The 19,206-nt window shown below is 43.1% G+C and overlaps 1 protein-coding gene across 4 annotated transcripts in view; it reads right to left on the reverse strand.

Moving 5' to 3' along the window:
- ASTN2 (astrotactin 2) overlaps positions 1-19,206 on the reverse strand; it is an 895,599-nt gene that overhangs the window by 157,340 nt on the left and 719,053 nt on the right. For all 4 annotated transcript variants that reach the window (XM_059925469.1, XM_059925467.1, XM_059925466.1 and 1 more), the window contains one exon: positions 594-727. In XM_059925469.1, coding sequence (XP_059781452.1) covers positions 594-727 — 134 coding nt within the window. The remainder of the gene's footprint in view (positions 1-593; positions 728-19,206) is intronic.

Genomic DNA, 19,206 nt, shown 5'->3' on the forward strand with positions numbered 1-19,206 from the left:
TCTTTGTTCTGTCCATTAGCACATCTTTGTTTTTCTTTCATATTTTTATTATTTAAATGTTTAAACGGTATCATCCTTTCCTGTTTTTGCTTTGACATCTGTCCCCCTCACTAAACGGTCAGTTCCCTAAGTGCACAGACTGTGCCTGTCTTGCTCATTAATGAATTCCCCAATGTCTGACACATAGCAGGTGTTCAAAACTTATTTGTTGAATGAACGAATAATATAAAGTTTCTTAGAAAAGGTCCTACACTTTCTTTATCTCAGTAGTCCCAGTGGTCAACACAGGAACTGGCAAAGCAGTAGTTAGTGCCCAGTAAACCTCTGCCGAATGGATGAGTGAAGAAAGTAATGATGGCTGGCTTGGCGCTATTAAAATAGCACACGCTGCAGTGTAAGTGTCTACCCCTGAGCCACGATTCCATTCTGCCAAAGCTCCCTGCTTTCTCAAAGAAGGAGGTAGGCCCCCAGAGACTTCAGGCATCTGGTGAAGCACCTTAGGAACAGAAGCAAGCCATGGCCTACACTGGCAGGACAAGAATATGAGTCCATGGAAAGGGGTGGCCAGAGGAAGAGGGGCCATACATACGTACACCGGCTGCGGGAGAGGGCTGCAGTTGGGGAGCCCACTGGCATCAAAGGCGCTGAGGTCACACCTGCACCAGTCATCGATCACATCCCCTTTCCCTGAGCACCAGTAGGAGCTCATCAGTGCACTCTTGAAGGCCTGGAATAAAGGAGGACAAAAGAGATGATTATGACAATGGTGGAGAGATGGAGAGCGAAGGTCCCAGTGGCCATGACAGTCATTGACCCAAGCTTCAGAGCTCTCCTGGGCACAGGACACCATCTCTTGCATAAAGCCCCAGCATTCTACCACTGGGTTCTTCTGTTTTGAGCCATTCTCCACCCAATAGCCAGAATGATCACTGAGACAGGATAGTAAGAGCATCCATTGAGAACCTCCCCTGGGCCTGACACTCTACACATATTAACTTATTTCATCTTCAGTACCTCACACGATAGCTGTAATAAAAATTATCATTATTTCCCATTCTACAAACCGGAAAATTGGGGCACACAGAAGGTAAGTAATTTGTCTGAGGTTCATAGCTAGTAAGTGATGGAACTGAGATCTGATCCAAGACAGTCTGGCTCCAGAACCTGCCCTCCTTAACACCTTGCCACACTGCTTCTTGTAGAAATCTGACCACCTCACCACCACCCTGCTTCAAAACCTTCAGAGGCTCCCCATAGCCCTCAGGATAAAGTCTAAACTACTTGCTCTAGCTCCTGACCACCTTCTTAGTCTCATCTCTCACCACTCCTCTGATTTTCCTTTGCATGCTACCATCTACCCTCATGCAACCATTAAGATTTCCACCAACAGTGAATTCCTGCTTATGAAAAGTGTGCTCTAAATCAGGAGACAGCAAAGTGTTCCTGCAAAGGACCAGACAGTAAATATTTTTGACTTTATGGCCAGGCAGTCTCTGCCACAATAACTTAACTCTGCCTTTGTACCATGAAAGCGACACAGATTATACTTTAAATAAACGGGCATGCTTGTGTTCCAATAAAACTTTATTTACAAAGACAGCTGACAGGCTAGACTTGTTCTGAGGTACACTGTCTGCTGACCCTTGCTCTAAATGATGATTGATTGATTGATTGAGTATTATTATTTTGGCTGTGTTGGGTCTTCATTGCTGCTGTACGGGCTTTCTCTAGTTGCGGTGAGTGGGGGCTACTCTGTGTTGTGGTGCACGGTCTTCTCATTGCGGTGGCTTCTCTTGTTGCGGAGCACAGGCTCTAGGCACGTGGGCTTCAGAAGTTGCGGAGCATGGGCTCAGTAGTTGTGGTGCGCGGACTCTGTAGTGCAAGCTCAGTAGTTGCGGTGCATGGGGTTAGTTGCTCCACGGCATATGGGATCTTCCCGGACCAGGGCTCAAACCCATGTCCCCTGCATTGGCAGGCGGATTCTTAACCACTGTGCCACCAGGGAAGTCCCCTGATGTTCTATTTAATTGCAGTGTGCTTCATTGTCTCTTTCTCTCTCTCTCTCTTTTTTTTTTTTTTTTTTAATACATCCTGTCCTCTCTACTGGAATACTCAACCCCACCCCTACCTTGGAATCCACTTCACTCTTTTGGTCTCAGATGAAACCTTCTTTTCTATGGGAACCCTACCTTGACTTTCTTAAGCCTGGAATCAGGCTCCTCTTCTGGACACCACAACACACTAGACCACACCTAACCATCACATTCCCTTGCCTGTCTCACCCAACAGACTCTGATCCCACCAAGGGCACAGGCCATGCCTTGTTCACATGAGTGTTCCCATGGGACTGAGAACACTTATTCAGTCAATATTTACTGAATAAATGAACGGACACTGAAAAACTGATCATGAGGCTGAGGTTCAGATGTGCTTTATGCTTTCGTCACTCCATTTACACTGACATTTCAAGGCACTGGGGATTCAAAATGTTTGACAGCTCTTTTTCAAACTTGGGGATTCCAGAGAATGTTGATCTCTTACTCCTTTGCCAGGTAACAGACTACCTGCTTGCTTTCTTTTTTCTTTTAATTATTATTATTATTTTTTATTTTCTGTGTACTTTTCAAACTAAAGCTTCACAAAACCTACTACCAAGGACACTTGATTACCCAGGTGACACTATTTCCATCTTGCATTGCTTTTTTGTTTTTTATTTATTTATTTATTTTTGGCTGCACTGGGTCTTTGTTGCTGCATGCCGGCTTTCTCTAGTTGTGGCGAGCGGGGGCTACTCTTCGTTGCGGTGCGTGGGCTTCTCATTGTGGTGGCTTCTCTTGTTGCAGAGTACGAGCTCTAGGCACGTAGGCTTCAGTAGTTGTAGCACACATGTTCAGTAGTTGTGACTCGCGGGCTCTAGAGCACAGGCTCAGTAGTTGTGGTGCACAGGCTTAGCTGCTCTACAGCATGTGGGATCTTCCCAGACCAGGGCTCGAACCTGTGTCCCCTGCATTGGCAGGCGGATTCTTAACCACTGCGCCACCAGGGAAGCCCTCCATCTTGCATTGTTGACAAGACTCAACTACAGCATGCTTGTGTAAAGTGGGTCTGGGGTCTGCCTCCTTAGCCAGAATACAGATCTAGAAGGAGAACATGCGTATCAAGGACACTACTGTGTAAGCCACCAACACATTCCTCTCAGTGCCTCTGGTGAGAAGGCTCCGATTATTCCTGCCATATGTCCTTACTCATATCCTCTCCAAGGGGTGAACAAATGATCTAATTTCTCCTGAATTAAGAACAGTGACCCAAAGAAATAAAAAAGAATTATAAGAGCTAATGTTCATGAAGCACCTAATTACACAGTGGAAGGTACTTTAAGGGCATTAAAGTGTAATTCTCACAATAGTCCTGAGAAACAGATACTGTGATCTTCATTCACAGGTGAGAACTAGGAACCTGAACAGTGAAGAAATATTCCCAAGATCACACAGCAAGCAAATGATGGAAGCAGAATCCCAGCCCAGATCTCTGTGACTCCCAAGCATAGGTCTTTTCTATTTAACCACTCAGGACAGTGGGGTTGACTCCAAGTAGGATTGCCAGATTCAGTAAATAAAAATACAGGATGCCCAGTTAAATTCACATTCCAAATAAACAACTTTTTTTAGTATAAATATATCCCATTCAGTGTTTGCATATAAATTATGTGGGCCAGAGTCTGGCAAACAATAATAGCACTGTTCTTACAACAAGTTAGAACCTATGTTAGGAACAACATAGGTTCTCCTACTGGCACCAGAGGGGGCACTCTCATGAGGGCAGAAACCAGATGGGATGGGTCATGCTGACTGACAGACTTTCTTCTCCCTCCATTTGCCGGTTCCCTCTGATTTAAAATAACATGTACAACTGCTCGTGGTTTAAGATTCTGTAACATCTCCAGCTAGAGCTAAGGGCTTAATTATCATAATGGTGAAATCCAGGGCCATGGGTGAAAGTGACACAGATGGTAAGAGATTGCCTTGGACTCCAGCAAGGGGAGGAGAGAGAACATCCTGTTTTGTGTACGTGTTTTGTTTTTGCGTGTGTGCGTGTGCGCACGTGTGTGTGTGTGTGGTTTTTGTAATCAATAGTCACTGGAGCTTGTGAAAAACAAAACAGGAAATCTCTCTGGACTTTGTGAGTTTCACCATCCAAGCAGCTCTTGGGAAGAAACATTGCCTGTGAGTCTCCACATCCACTGGCTCTTTCCCAAACCCTGAGGAACAGAACGGGGACTGCAGCAGTGGCCAGGCAAACCGTGGATAGAGCTCAAACACACCCTGATAAAAGGCCTACATCAAACAGGGAGCCCTCGCAAGGCAGCAGAAGCCAGCATGCATCAGCCCAGGTTCACTCTTTTCTTACATCTCCAGTCCTTGCAACACTCCATCCCGAATCCAAATAGATCCCAAGGGAGGAACAGCATAGAATGTTCCAGCTTCCAGGGACTCCATAAATCATCTAAGTGAATCTGTTTTACAGATGCACATACAGTGGCCCAGAAATGCTAGTTGGCTGGCCCAAGGTGATAGAGCAACTTTGTGGTGAAATGACTCGATTCCTCCATTTAATCCTCAAAATTACCCTTTGAGATGGGTGTCCTATTCCCATTCACAGACACATGGCGGAGTAGGATTTGAACTGAAGTTCGTCTGAATTCTGGCACGCCGGACTTTCCCAGGTCGCACAGGAACTATAAATGCCAAGATTTCATCCAAAACATCCTTTTCAGCTGTTCTGCTTGTATCACGTGCTTATGTGTTGTTTGTTGTGTGCATGTGTGTGTGCCTGTGTGTGTTCTCAGAGGAAAATGAAACCTTACACTAGAGGCATTGTTGACTCCTAGCTTTTGAAAAAGTGAAGGCACTTAAGAAACAAATCCTGTACTTAATACAGGGCTAAGGGCTACATTTGCATGGTCATTGGTTTTCATGACAATGAAGGTTTGCATTTCCACTACTAGCGAATGCTTCCAACTTCTGGCTAATTAGCTAGCAAACCAAGCCCCTCAGGATGAGAAAACAGCCACAAAAAATGTTAAGCAATCAAAATAAACTAGGATTTATTCTTGACTCTACTGTTACTTCCCTAATTGAACTTTGCATAAGTTGTTTCTCTAGTTAAGCCTCAATTTGTCCATCTGTAAAATGAGGACACAGAGGTTTTATTTTGGAGGGTTTAATTAACTGAACTTCCTCCTCCATACTACATGCCATCTAGATGCTGAGAAAGACGATGGACTAGACCCAGTCACTAATTTCAAAGGATTCACAGTCTAGCGATGAAGACGCACACAATTACAATTAATATGGTTCAAATGCTGTGAAGTAACATGCAGGAGGTTATGGGAATACAAAGGAAGAGGACTTTCCAGCTCTAAAAATTTTGACAATGTCTTGGGAATCTTAAACTTCAAGTTAACACTCCGTATTTGATTAAGATAGATTCTTGGGACCATCTATACAGAATGCCACTAAGCCTACGAATTAAATTCCGTACTCTATACTTACAATGACTATTTTTTACACTGAAAAATTATACTCAGGGGCTGACATCAAGTCTGCTATTTTTGATACTGAGATGGTTCTGCTTTGTATAACCAAAAAGATGCCCTGAAGTCCTCACTCAAAGCTTCGTGAATCTGTTGTCTTCAGTACTAATAATAAGCTTGGTCAGGTGGTGCTCAACCCATACCAATTGAGGAGACGAAAGGCCCTCTGGAGAAAGAAACCGATTACCTTTTTACCACCAGGCTTCCTTTCAGTACCTAACGCAGTATCTAGCAGATAACATAAGTCAGCCAATATTTGTTAAATTGAATTAAAAATTCACATGGAATGCTGAATGAAATGAACCAAGTTTATAAATGATATCATAAAGCCAGGAAAATGTGTGTGTGTGATACTCTCCTTCCTCAAGATTACTTGTATCTCCCACGTCAGTGAAGGGCACTCCCATCAATTTGATGCCTCCAGACAGAAACTGAGGGTTACCCTGGGCTCCTCCCTCTACCTCATAACAGCTTTCAAACCAACTTCTCTCCCCCGGCCCCATGGCTGTCTCCTGGGTGCAGGTTAGTAATGCCTCTTCTCTAGGCAATTGTCATAGCCCCTGGACTGGCCTTCCAGCTCCAGTCTTTTCCAGCACATCCTCTCCCAGCTTTCTAAAACGTCACTGCCTATTTCACCCCCTTGCTTGCACCCCTTCAAATACTCCACCACCTTCTGGTTGAAGCCTCTACTTCTTAATCTGATTTCAAAGTCCTCTGTTGTTCAGCCTGTGGCTTTTCTCCCATCTTCTCCTTACTGTTCCTACTCTGTGCTCTAGCACATACCATCTTATAGGAGTGCACTGCTTCATACCAAGCCTTTGCTCATGCTGTGCCTTTGTCTAAAATGCCCTTTCCCCACTTACGTTTCCTTGCTGAAATCCAGGAAACTTTTTGTCCACCAGGACCCTGTCACTTGAGAGGTTCTGTCTCTCTCCTCTCGTTCAATTTTTGCACATGTCACAGTCCCTTGCAATTTGCTTGTTTATGTGTACTTCTTGCTTATCAGACTGGGAACTCCTCCAGGCCAAGGTAATATACTTGATTCATCTCTCTCTCCCCAGCTCCAACCAAAAGCGTCAACACATTGTAGGGTCCCCAAAATATGTGTTAAATGCCATAGATATATGTAATAGGATGCTCGCCCAAAGAATAAACTTGCATACTTGCTGGGGTTTTTTTTCCAGCAAAAGAGATGACAGAAGTGCAATTGGTCACCTTAAAAAGACTAAATTCCTTGATGTCGTTGAAAAGGGGTCAGGGTGGTGTACGGAAGTAGAATCCCTTTTGGAGGCATTTGGGATGACTGCTTGGAGGAGAGTAGGTTGGTAGTTCTTTGCCCAGGAAGCACTTGGGTCTAAAATAACATGCTCCTATGTTCCTAGAGAGAGATGGGAGGAAGGGAAGTGGGTGACATTCTAGTTTTGTAGGAAGACTAATTCCTGAGCCCATGCTGACCACATTTGATTGGTCAGGAGGGACTAGGATTGATGAACATAGAAGGGTTGAAGAGGACATCATAGCAGTGCATGTGCAGAGGCAGAAATACTGGTTTATAGCCTGGCCTGGACCTCTCGGATAGGACCTACCTGAGCCACCTGCCATTCAGTCATCAGCACACCCCCTAGAGTGGTTATAGGAGATGCCAATCACTCCTTGCCCTGGTAGTTATAGGAGTTGGAGACCAGGGGCTGGAGCCCCCATTCTTTGGGAAAAAAAATAAGTAATGCCGGTGTGTCCTGACAGTGAGGAGATTAACTGGTCATCTCGTTACAAATCAATGACTGCATACTTAAGCAGCATGTGTGAGAACATTTGGGAAGAGAAGTGGGTAATGTTAGTTGACTTAAGAATTCTTATTCCCAAACAGAGCAGGAAGGCAGGTGTGGTGACTTTAAAACATGACCCTAAATATCTTTGACATTTCCCTCACCATGAGGCGGGATCCAGGTTCTCTCCGCTTGAGTCTGGGCTCTACAATTGCTTGACCAAAATAAGTATGGCTGCTTCAATTTCTGGGCTCAGGCCTTAAGAAACTGGCAGCTTCCACATCATGTCTCTTGGAATGCTCACTCTTAAAGCCCAACCACCATGCTGTGAGGAAGCCCAGACCACATGGAAAGGCCACATGTAGGTATTCCAGGCAACAGACCTAGCTGAGGACCCAGCCAACAACCAAGGTCATCTGCCAGATGGGTGAGCCATAGACACCTGCTGACTGCAGCCACATGAGGGAACCAAGTCAGAAGTGCCCAGCTCAGCCCAGTCAACCCCCAGATCATTAAAGACAATAATAAAATGATCATTGTTTTAAGCCACCAATTTTGGGGATTGCATAGGAATGAATAACTGGAACAGCAGGTAATTCACTTCTGAATAATCCTGAAAGATTACTTAGAAGAGGTAGCAACTAGGGAGCAGCTGATCAAAGGGAAGTAGACACCTTAAATTACATACTTATCCCAGGAGTTAGAGGACTCTGAAGTGCATACACACCTACTCATTGCCCCAGATCCCTGGCATTTCAGACCTGAAAGAGTCCTGAAAGGTGAAACTGGCCTTCACAACTTTGCACAGACTAAGGGGCTCAAAAGGAAAAGTGACCTGTCCAAGTTTACACCACAAGAATCTGGCAGAAAATAAACTAAGTTTTTCATATCAATTAACATTCACTATACAAGGCTGCTTACCTTTGGAACTGGCTTCAAGCCACTAATTTGTTATGCTTTTAGATAGGAAACAAACATAATAGCAACATTTACTGAGAATGTCATAAGCATTTTAATACACATTATCTCATTCAATCCTGTCAATAGCCTTATGAAGCAGATTCTGCTATTACCATCCCCATTTCACAGGTGAGGAAACTGAGGTCTGAAGGGTGAAACAACCTATTCAAAGTCACCCAGCTAAAAAGTGGTAGAACAAGGATTTGAACTCAGGTCATTTGATCCTACCGTCATGAACAATATTCTCACTAACTAGAGGATATTAGTAACAGCACTTAACACTTATTGAGTGCTTACTACAAGCCAAGCATTGTTCTAAACACTTTATATGTATTCCTTCTCACAACAACCCTAAGTACTTTAGACATATTAACTCATTTAATTCTCCCAACAACCTGTGAGGTAGGCATGATTATTATGTTCCATTTTACATTTATGCCCAAGATCCTAGGGCTAGTGAGTGGCACAGCCAGGATTTCAACCCAGGGAGTCTGGTTCTAGAGTCTGTGCTCTGAAATGCAAAGCCTCCAAACACACAATCCATTTTTTTAAAAAATGTTATTTATGTCCCTGATTCCCCCCACCTTTAGCATATATTGAGATTTTTCACTGTACCTATGGGAATGGGCCAATGAAAATGCTATAGGTAACTGCCATTTACATTTAAGTCAAACGTGAGCAATGTTATATAGTTCAATGTAATAGAAGCCTCAGGAGTGAATAAAGTCTCACAGGAAGAGGCTACAGAGCTCAGACACAAGAATCCCAGGGAACTCTAACATTTTCTGCCTAACTTGCTGTGTGACCTCTGTAAGTCATTTACCCTCTCTGGGCCTTATTATCACCTGTATTTTCTTCAACTTGGACATACATTCCACAGCATTGCTGGTTCTAATCATTTTCTGATTTGTGTTCTGGAATTTGCTTTTTCTCAAAGCTGTCCACAATTTTCCCACCCCCTTTAAAACTTCTCATCCCAGATATACTGCCTGGGATCCTTAAAAATTCATGCCAGTAGGCAAAACCATGGGGACAGTAAAAGGATCAGTGGTTGGCAGGGGTTGGGGGAAGGGAAGGATGAATAGGGGGAGTGCAGAGGATTTTAGGGCAGTTAACCTATTCTGTATGATACTATCACGGTAGATACACATCATTATACATTTGTCAAACCTCACAGAGTGCACACCAAGAGTGAACTTTCATGTAAACTTTGGACTTTGGGTGATAATGATGTGTCAGTGTCAGTTCATTGACTGTAACAAATGCATTACTGTGGTGTGGGAGGATGATGATGGGGAGGACTCTGGGGGGGTGGGGCGGGGAGTGTATGGGGACTCTTTGCACTTTACACTGGGATGTTGCTGGGAACCTAAAACTTCTCTTAAAAATAAAGCCTATTTTTAAAACTCCTGCCAGAACACTCTATGACATAAATCACAGCAAGATCCTTTTTGACCCACCTTCTAGAGAAATGGAAATAAAAACAAATATAAACAAATGGGACCTAATGAAACTTAGAAGCTTTTGCACAGCAAAGGAAACCATAAACAAGACAAAAGGACAACCCTCAGAATGGGAGAAAATATTTGCATATGAAGCAACTGACAAAGGATTAATCTCCAAAATTTACAAGCAGCTCATGCAGCTCAATATCAAAAAACCAAACAACCCAATCCAAAAATGGGCAGAAGACCTAAATAGACATTTCTCCAAAGAAGATATACAGATTGCCAATAAACACATGAAAGGATGCTCAACATCACTAATCATTAGAGAAATGCAAATCAAAACTACAATGAGGTATCACCTCACACCAGTCAGAATGGCCATCATCAAAAAATCTATAAACAATAAATGTTGGAGAAGGTGTAGAGAAAAGGGAACCCTCTTGCACTGTTGGTGGGAATGTAAATTGATACAGCCACTATGGAGAACAGTATGGAGGTTCCTTAAAAAACTAAAAATAGAACTACCATACCACCCAGCAATCCCACTACTGGGCATATACCCTGAGAAAACCATAATTCAAAAAGAGACATGTACCACAATGTTCATTGCAGCTCTATTTACAATAGCCAGGATATGGAAGCAACCTAAGTGTCCATCGACAGATGAATGGATAAAGAAGATGTGGCACATATATACAATGTAATATTACTCAGCCATAAAAAGAAACAAAATTGAGTTATTTGTAGTGAGGTGGACGGACATAGAGTCTGTCATACAGAGTGAAGTAAGCCAGAAAGAGAAAAACAGATACCGTATACTAACACATATATATGGAATCTAAAAAAAAAAAAAAAAAAAAAAAAAATGGTTCTGAAGAACCTAGGGGCAGGACAAGAATAAAGATGCAGATGTAGGGAATGGACCTGAAGACACAGGGAGGGAGAAGGGTAAGCTGGGACAAAGTGAGAGAGTGGCATGGACATATATACACTACCAAACATAAAATAGATAGCTAGTGGGAAGCAGCCGCATAGCACAGGGAGATCAGCTCGGTGCTTTGTGACCACCTAGAGGGGTGGGATAGGGAGGGTGGGAGGGAGACACAAGAGGGAGGAGATATGGGGATATATGTATATGTAGAGCTGATTCACTTTGTTATAAAGCAGAAACTAACACACCCTTGTAAAGCTATTATACTCCAATAAAGAGGGTAAAAAAAAAAAAACAAAACTCCTGCCAGTTAACATCTCTGTAGAAGAGGCCCCACAGACGATGAGCACGCCATTGATGGTTTGTGAGCAAAGGGGGGAGTGGGATGAAGAGGAGAGACACCTATTACGCATTTCTTTACTCTAGGTCTGGTGCTGGGATGTCTGTCTCTTAGCTCCTGTAAGACTCCTAGCAACGTGTGGATATGGCAGCTCTTACTGTTCCCAGTAATCCGAACAGATGAGCAAATGTAGAGTCAGAGAAGAGATACCAGCCCAGGTCCCCCAGATTGAATGCAGCAGAGCAGAGGGCCTCTAACTCTGAATCCCAAGCTTTGCCCCCTGACCTCCCTTACCCTACCCCTCAGTTTCAGCCTCTGAGTTAGATCCCCCCCACTCACAAGGCCACACAGTAAAGGAATACTAATAGGCAAGGACCCATTTCCTTATGAGAAATTGTGCAGCTCAGTCTAGGGCTCTATAAATCACAGGAACCGACACCTAATTTCCCCTGTCAGGATAAAGTTTGCTTTTCAAGCCATTCTCGCCTGAATGATGAGAGCCCGACAAAACAGCTTGTTAATGTGGGCGACAGGGGGAAGACGTTTAGGGGCAGCCAAACCCCTTCTTGCCACACTTACCTCTGCTAATGAAAAAATATTAGAGAAATAAATACACAACCCACTGAGACGTTCCTACACAGGGCTCTGTCAGCTGTCTGTTTCCCAAGATGTACAGAGACAGGATGATACGGTTATATGATCCTCAGGCAAGGAGCTATTTTTCTTGTCAGTTCACTCCATATTTTAGCTCCCGTCCATCTCACGTAGAGGATGAAGTGCTGGGTTTTAAAGCATTAAAAATAACAGGGAGCATTTTTGAGCAAACCTATATGTCACACACAGTGCTCAGTGTTTGACATGAGGAGGCATTTCATTTGCACAGCAATGCCATGATTCGGGTACCTCTACCACTCCCATTACACAGAAGGTGAGACTGAGGCCCCAGGGAGTCTGGGTTCCTTGCCTGTGTCACATAGCCAATATTTGGCAGAGCAAAATTCAAACTTAAATGTGTCAAATTCCAAAGCCTAAATGTTTTACCACTGTGAGCTTATTTAATCCTCATAATAAGCCCGTATATTAGGTTGCATTGTCTCCATGCAATCTTCGAAAAAGTTGAAACTTTAAAAAGATTTGGGGACTTCCCTGGTGGTCCAATGTTTAAGACTCCGTGCTCCCAATGCAGGGGGCCTGGGTTCGATCCCTGGTCGGGGAACTAGATCCCGCATGCATATCGCAACTAAAGATCCCCGCACACCGCAATGAAGATACCACAGGCCGAAACTAAGACCCAGTGCAGCCAAATTAATTAATTAATTGGCCTCGTGTGATCAGGTGACTTGCACAATGTCACCAACCTAGGGTGACTCAGATTCAAACACATCACCTCCTGCCACCATGCTTTCTATACCCTATTTTCCAGCTATGCTTTCTCACCTCTCACCTCTTACATGCTATTTTCTCTCCTTGGAACACTCTTACCCCATCCAATAATTTCCCCCACTGACCAGCCCATCAGCTCTCAGCTTGGAGACCACCTCTTGCAGTCCCTGGTCCCTGGGATAGACCCCTTCCTTTGTAACACATCTCTTCCCACCTTCCCCTATCACAAAACTTATCTTCCTGTGTTGTATTTTATTGTCTGTGTCATTGCTTGTCTGTCTCTCCTCTTAGACTGTACAAATTGAGGTTGAAGCCCTGTCTACTTTGTTTACCATTTAATCCCTCGTGCCTGACAGAGTAGGGGCCCAGTAATTGATTAATCAATTGGTCTGTCATAAGTTAATTAATGTTAAGAACCCTAATCCTGTCACATCTCTGTCCCTTTGCCTCCTGTTGGCCTTAGCTTGGAAGATTTCTCCTTTGCCTGGGGCCTCAGGATAATCCTGGGCTCTTAACCTCTGCCATGCTCCTACCGGATGCTCACTTTACTCCTGAGACCAGCCCAGGAGATCTAAGAGCCAAAGTTCTTGACCCAAAAACCTTCCACACCCTCCAGTAAAATATGGAAGGGCTTTTGAGCTTTTTGTACAAAGCATCCCAAAGATCAGAAGGAACAAGTGCAAAATTACTTTGAAGACTCTTTCTTAAATATTTATGCAAATGACACTCTGCAATAGACTTTGATTGCTTTTAATATTAAAACAATGGAGTTTTTCCCAAGGTGTTTCTCATAGTATGATTCCTGGCCCTCTTGCCTCATTAATGGCCTGAAACACTTATTAGAAATTCAGATTCCCAGGCCAAACTCAGACCCACTGAATCGGAATCTTGGGAGAGGTGCTACAGAACCCATGATTGAATACACTCGCAAGTGATTCTTAGGTATTATTAAGTTCAAGAATCTCTGATCTCTTTATCCTGTGGCTTTAGATATATCCTGGCATATCACAGTATACCCCCCTGAGTCAGGGTACTTCAGTTTGAGAATAAAAACTGACAGGATTTTTAATAGATACCCTTCAGGTTATCAGATACAAGGGATGGTTTGGTGTGCATATTTGAACTAAATAAAAATAACCCTGTTGCTTTGGCCAAGAGTAGTGGGACCAAAACTGGCCCAAATTGGAACAATCACATGTTTTCCCTGGGAATTTAGATTCAAATGTTCATTGGTCTCTCTGAGTGCTTGAACTGGTATGAGATGCAAGGCTAGACTTGGCTAGGCTGGGCTTGTCATGTTGAGCCACATGGATGGAAAGCAGAAAAGGTGGGAGGCGGGGGAGGAAGGAAAGAGAAAGAGAGAGAGAGAGAGAGAGAGAGTGAGAGAGAGGGAGAGAGAGAGAGAGACCAATCAATTGCAGAGGGAAACAGAATGTCAGGCTCCAGGATTACTGCTGACAGTGGCTTCCTGGATGCTGGTAGCTCAGCTGTGCTCTCTGTCCTTGAGTTACATGAGAAATCACTGTATCATTGTAATAATTTCTCCATTTTTTGCTTAGACTGTTTCAGTGGGTTTCTCTTTTTACCAGGAAAAGAGCTATGACTGAGACAAGTATAAAGATTCTGTTTCCTAGCCTGGCACACAGGGCCCTTCACACAGTGATGCCACACAATCTCCTTAGCTCATCTCCCATGACTATAGTCTTCCTTGGTCCTACATACCATCTACATTAAACCACCTGCCATGGACCAGATAGGCGACACACTTTGATGCCACTGTGTCTTTGCACATGGTTTCCCTCAGCCTATAATGCCTTTACTCCATTCTACCTTTGATCAAACCATACTCATTATTTAAGACCCACTACAACTGCAATCTTCTCTAGAAACTCTTTTCTGATTTCCCAACAGAACTGAAGGCCTCCACTGCACCTTGGACAACACATCTGTTAGTGAACCGCAATATTTTATAGAACTATTTATTTGCATATCTGTCCTCTCTACTGAACTTTGAGTTCTTTGCCTTATTTTATCAGAAGCTCCTGCACAAGGCCTGACCCAAAGAAGGTACTCCATAAATGTCTGTTGTATGAGTAAGTGTTGCATGAATGAGTGGTAAATTCTGAGGATTAGAAGACTGAGAGCTCTTTGGATGTCTAATCTATGTTATCCTAGTAGACCTGCTCAGTCATCAGGGCAATAGATTGTGCTTACATTGTTCCAAACTGCCTCCAGACCATTTGTCCTGCCTGTCACTGAGCTGATAGCAATTGTGAAAGTGATGAATGAGCAATAGGAAACATCAGTTATAACTCCAGGGAGAAGACACAGCCATATCAGTAGCCTCATACATCTAATCGTGAGTCATCTTCCCAAGGCATCTTGCCCTGTGACCTTGAACTGCCAAGGGCTTCTCAGTCCTGTACAAATCCAAGTTCTTCAGAGGATGGCTCCTCCTCTCAGCCTGTCTCCTACAAGGCATTGCTCCTGGCCCGCTCAGTCCTGGAGGGGGAAACCTGGATGGAACTCACACACTTTTCCCAAGGGAAGCCTTTAGCCAAGGATCCCAGCCCCACCCAATAGACAAGACCTGTCTTCTAAGGCCTGCTGTCCTTTGACAGATAGTAACTCCTCTCCCCTGTGGTGAGAACATCTGGAGATGACGGGCAGGTGGGAAGGTTTCAAGTGGAGGATCCGTCCAAGATTGTGGAGTTTATGTTGCTAAATGCTAGCTTAAGCTAGTGGTGAGTTCCTGAGTAAAGGACTGCAAAAAATTTCCCTTCTGTGGCCACTGGTGACCTCATTTTTCCAGTACACCCATTTTCCCTTAGGAGGCATCTGAAGGAGGTAGTCTCTCCAGCTGGTGGAGCTTCCATGGTTGGGCCTGTGGGTAAGGGCAGGGACAGAAAGGTCGGAGGAGAGGAGGGGACATGCTGTCTAGACCCATACTGAGTTTACCTTTGCCTTTGAGAAAGTGCCTTGGAATTTTGGCTAAAAAATTATGGAAAGGGAGATTTTTACCAGGTTCATTGTAGCCATATTTCCATGCTGATAAGTTGGACTCTGAGAAGTCTTGATCCCTTAATCTAGCAAAGGACGTTACATATGCTGGAGGGATGGCAGAGCATGGAGGTTAAGAATACAATCCTTGGAACCAAACCCCTGGGTTCAAGTCTTAGTGTCATCAAAGAGCAAACTTGATAGAAGTGACTTCAATTCTCTATGCTTCATTCCCACATGTGTAAAATGAGGATGTATTAATACCTACCTCAATAAAGAACAGCATAAGAATAATTTATAAAGTGCCTAAAATAATGCCAGAACCACATATGTGTTCACACATATACATATATTTGATAATTAAAGAGTACTGACGAAGCTTTTAAACTTGGATATTCTCTAAATGGAAGCAAGATAGTTATTATGAATTATTATTGTTTATTATGAATGTAGTAAAGTTATTTACAATTACTTACAGGCAACAGTGATTCTAGGCGCATCTATGCTCAGAATTATTTTTATTCTTTTTAACATTTTTACAATGGGGAAAAATATGTCATTAGAACCAACTATCAGGGACGGTAAGATTACCTTTGCTTTGGGGAAGCATGCCTTTCCTAGTCTCTGTGAACTGACTACCCTTTCAGTTTTTTAATCGGCTGATGCCTGAAGGTAAGGCAATTACAATTATTGTACACCTACTCTGTGCTGGATGCTTTAATCAGAAGCAATAGCAGAAGCAGAAGAGAGAAGGAGGAAAAGAAAGAGAAAGAGGAGAAAGATGAAGAAGACAAAGGTAGAGGAAAGAAGCTGCAACTAATATTGATTGAGTTTCTAATCATTCTAGGCATTGATAAGTGCTCTGCATATATAATCTTATGCAACCTAACAACAACTCTGTGAGTTAAATACTGTTACCATCCTCACTGAGATTCTGAGTATTTAACTTGTAGCTCCAGAATATCTGGTAAAGTAAGAATGTAAGCCTAGGTCTATCTGATTCTTATACTGCCCTTCTTTACATCTGTCATCTGATATAATACCCAGAAGCAACCTAGGCAGCGAGTCTTCTTACCATCCCCATCTGACAGATAAGAAAATGAAGTTCAGGTAGGCTAAGTCACCTGTTCACTACAGGTAAGCAGGTAACGTTCAACAGGTAAGCAGATTTGGAATTCAAATCTACATCTGACTGACTCCAAAACTTGGGCCCTTTCAATAACAACTCACTAAAGCACCTACAATTTCAAAATCTCACTAATAAGTCTGTTTACTTTGAATGTAACTAATGTAACTCCCTGAAAAGAAAAAAAATTAGTAAATAAAGCTATCTATCTCTCTCTATATATATAAGTATAGAGCTATACCAATATACCTACCTTAGACATATATCTAAATTCCTATTTTCTCCCATTCCATTCAAAATGGGATCCACACATTCAAGAAACAACTATGGGAGAAGCACCATGGAGGGATGGACAGAGTCTCACTAACGTATGATCCCCCACCCCCAAGCAGCTACCATGCTTCCACTTCCTGGCATTCCCTCTGAGTTTTTGAAGGGAAGCAGTAATTTCTGGAAAGGATTCAGGTTGGGCAAACTAAAGTCGAAGGAGCCAAGCCCAAGCTCTTTTAAGAATGGATTGGGCTTCCCTGGTGGCGCAGTGGTTGACAGTCTGCCTGCCAATGCAGGGGATGCGGGTTCGCGCCCTGGTCTGGGAGGATCCCATATGCCGCGGAGCAACTGGGCCCGTGAGCCACAACTACTGAGCCTGCGCGTCTGGAGCCTGTGTCTCGCAACAAGGGAGGCCGCGACGGTGAAAGGCCCGCACACCGCGATGAAGAGTGGCCCCACTTGCTGCAACTAGAGAAAGCCCTCGCACAGAAATGAAGACCCAACACAGCCATAAATAAATAAATAAATAAATAAATAAATAAATAAATAAATAAATAAATGCTGGCTTAACTCCTAGAGAGTTTCATTAAAAAAAAAAAAAAAAAAAAAAAAAGAATGGATTGATGCTTCTAAAAAAGGGTTGAGAAGAGGGTGTTGGCTTGAGTAAACAGGTCTTTGTTGAGTTTTAAGACGAGAACTTCAAGCAGATGGTGTAACCAAAGCCAGCTTCTAAAGGGCTGAGAAGTGACCAAGAGGTAAGAATGGAGCGAGATGTTTTATCATCAAGGAAAGGTGAGGAAAAAGATAGTGATAGGAGGTGACTCTAGATTCCAAGAAAAGCTACTTGATGATGGAATAGCTTGTCCATGTCCAAGAGTAGAGGAAGGACCAATGATGAGGTAGTCTCTCTAGATTATGTGTTGAGACCACAGGCTATGGGACCACACAGACACAGGTTTAAATTCTGGTTCCATAACTACTGGCTTGTGACACTGATACGAGATTTTCCCTCTGAGCTCCCGTTTCCTTTAGCGAACCAAAAATTTTGTTTTGAATACTATGAGCATGACAGTAAAGATAGAAGCTATTGTGACCCAGGGCAGATCCAAAAGTCTGGAAGCAAGAAACTTGGATTCTACCCTAATTCTGCAGGCAAGTAAAGCAGTCTCTGTGTATTCTAACTTCTTTCTTCATAAAGCGTACATCAAGAAGGACATAGGCATACTGAGTTCTTTCAGAGGATAATACTCAGAATGGCTGGGATAAGACTGAGTCTGAGATAAGAAACAGACTTGTGATGAAAAACAATTGCAGGAACCGGGGATGATTACCAGAAGAAAAGTCCAATGGAGACCAAAGATGTCATCAAACACCTGAAAGGTTGTCACTTAGAACTTAGGAGAGAGGACAAACTTTTATTGAGCTGCTTCTATAAGCCAAACATTGCTGCTAAGCACCTTACGTGGATTATTTCAGTTAATCTGCAAAACAATTCTATAAGGTAGACATTATTAATCCCATTTTACTCATGAGAAAAAAAAGAAGCTTAAAAACTTAAGTACTGTGCCCAAAGGCACAAAGAAATTTTGTAGCAAAGCTGGTATTTGAATCCTCATCTCTCTGACTCCAAAACATATGTTCTGTCTGGTAAGTCAATAGGTAAGTCCATCTCAGTACAGTGTTGATGGATGGAACTGGAAACAACAAAGACAGGGCATGTACAGGAAAATAATTTGACTCAATATAAAGACAGATATTCTAGTAGTGAGAAAACAGGCTGCTTAGGGATCACTGAGCAAGCTGTTCCCGGGAGTATCCAACACAGGCTCCTGCAGGGTATGGGTGAAAAGAATCAAGCAACAGACTAGGGCTGGACTAGATGCCTGGAGAATCTCTTCCATTCTGAGTCTGTCTTCTCTTTCTCTCTCATACACGCTGTTTTGATCATAAAATATAATAATGAAACGTGGGAGAGACGAAGGAGGAGGGACAAGGGGAAGAACAGGAAGGGAGAAGTAAAACAAGTAAGGGCTTGTCTATACTCAGCACTTGCTACGTACCAGGCACAAGGCTAAGCATGTTAGATGCCCATCTCATTTCATACAATAACCTCAGAAGTCAGGTATTATTATTATTATTAACCCCACATCACATCTGAGGGAACTAAGGCTCAGAATCCCTTGCCAAAAGTTACAGGAGAAAGGGAACAGCCAGGACTTGATGACAGATTTGACCGGCATCAAAGACAAAACTGTTCTTTTAGATCACTTTGATCTACAAGTCTATCAATACTGGCGGTGGTGGACTGCCAAAAAATCAAGCCTGGTCGAGCCTCTAGACCTAACTACCAACTTACAAGAAGTACAGGGGTAGAGGAACATGCTAAATA

The sequence above is a fragment of the Balaenoptera ricei genome, chromosome 6 (assembly GCF_028023285.1).
Source record: "Balaenoptera ricei isolate mBalRic1 chromosome 6, mBalRic1.hap2, whole genome shotgun sequence".
Lineage (NCBI taxonomy): Eukaryota > Metazoa > Chordata > Mammalia > Artiodactyla > Balaenopteridae > Balaenoptera > Balaenoptera ricei.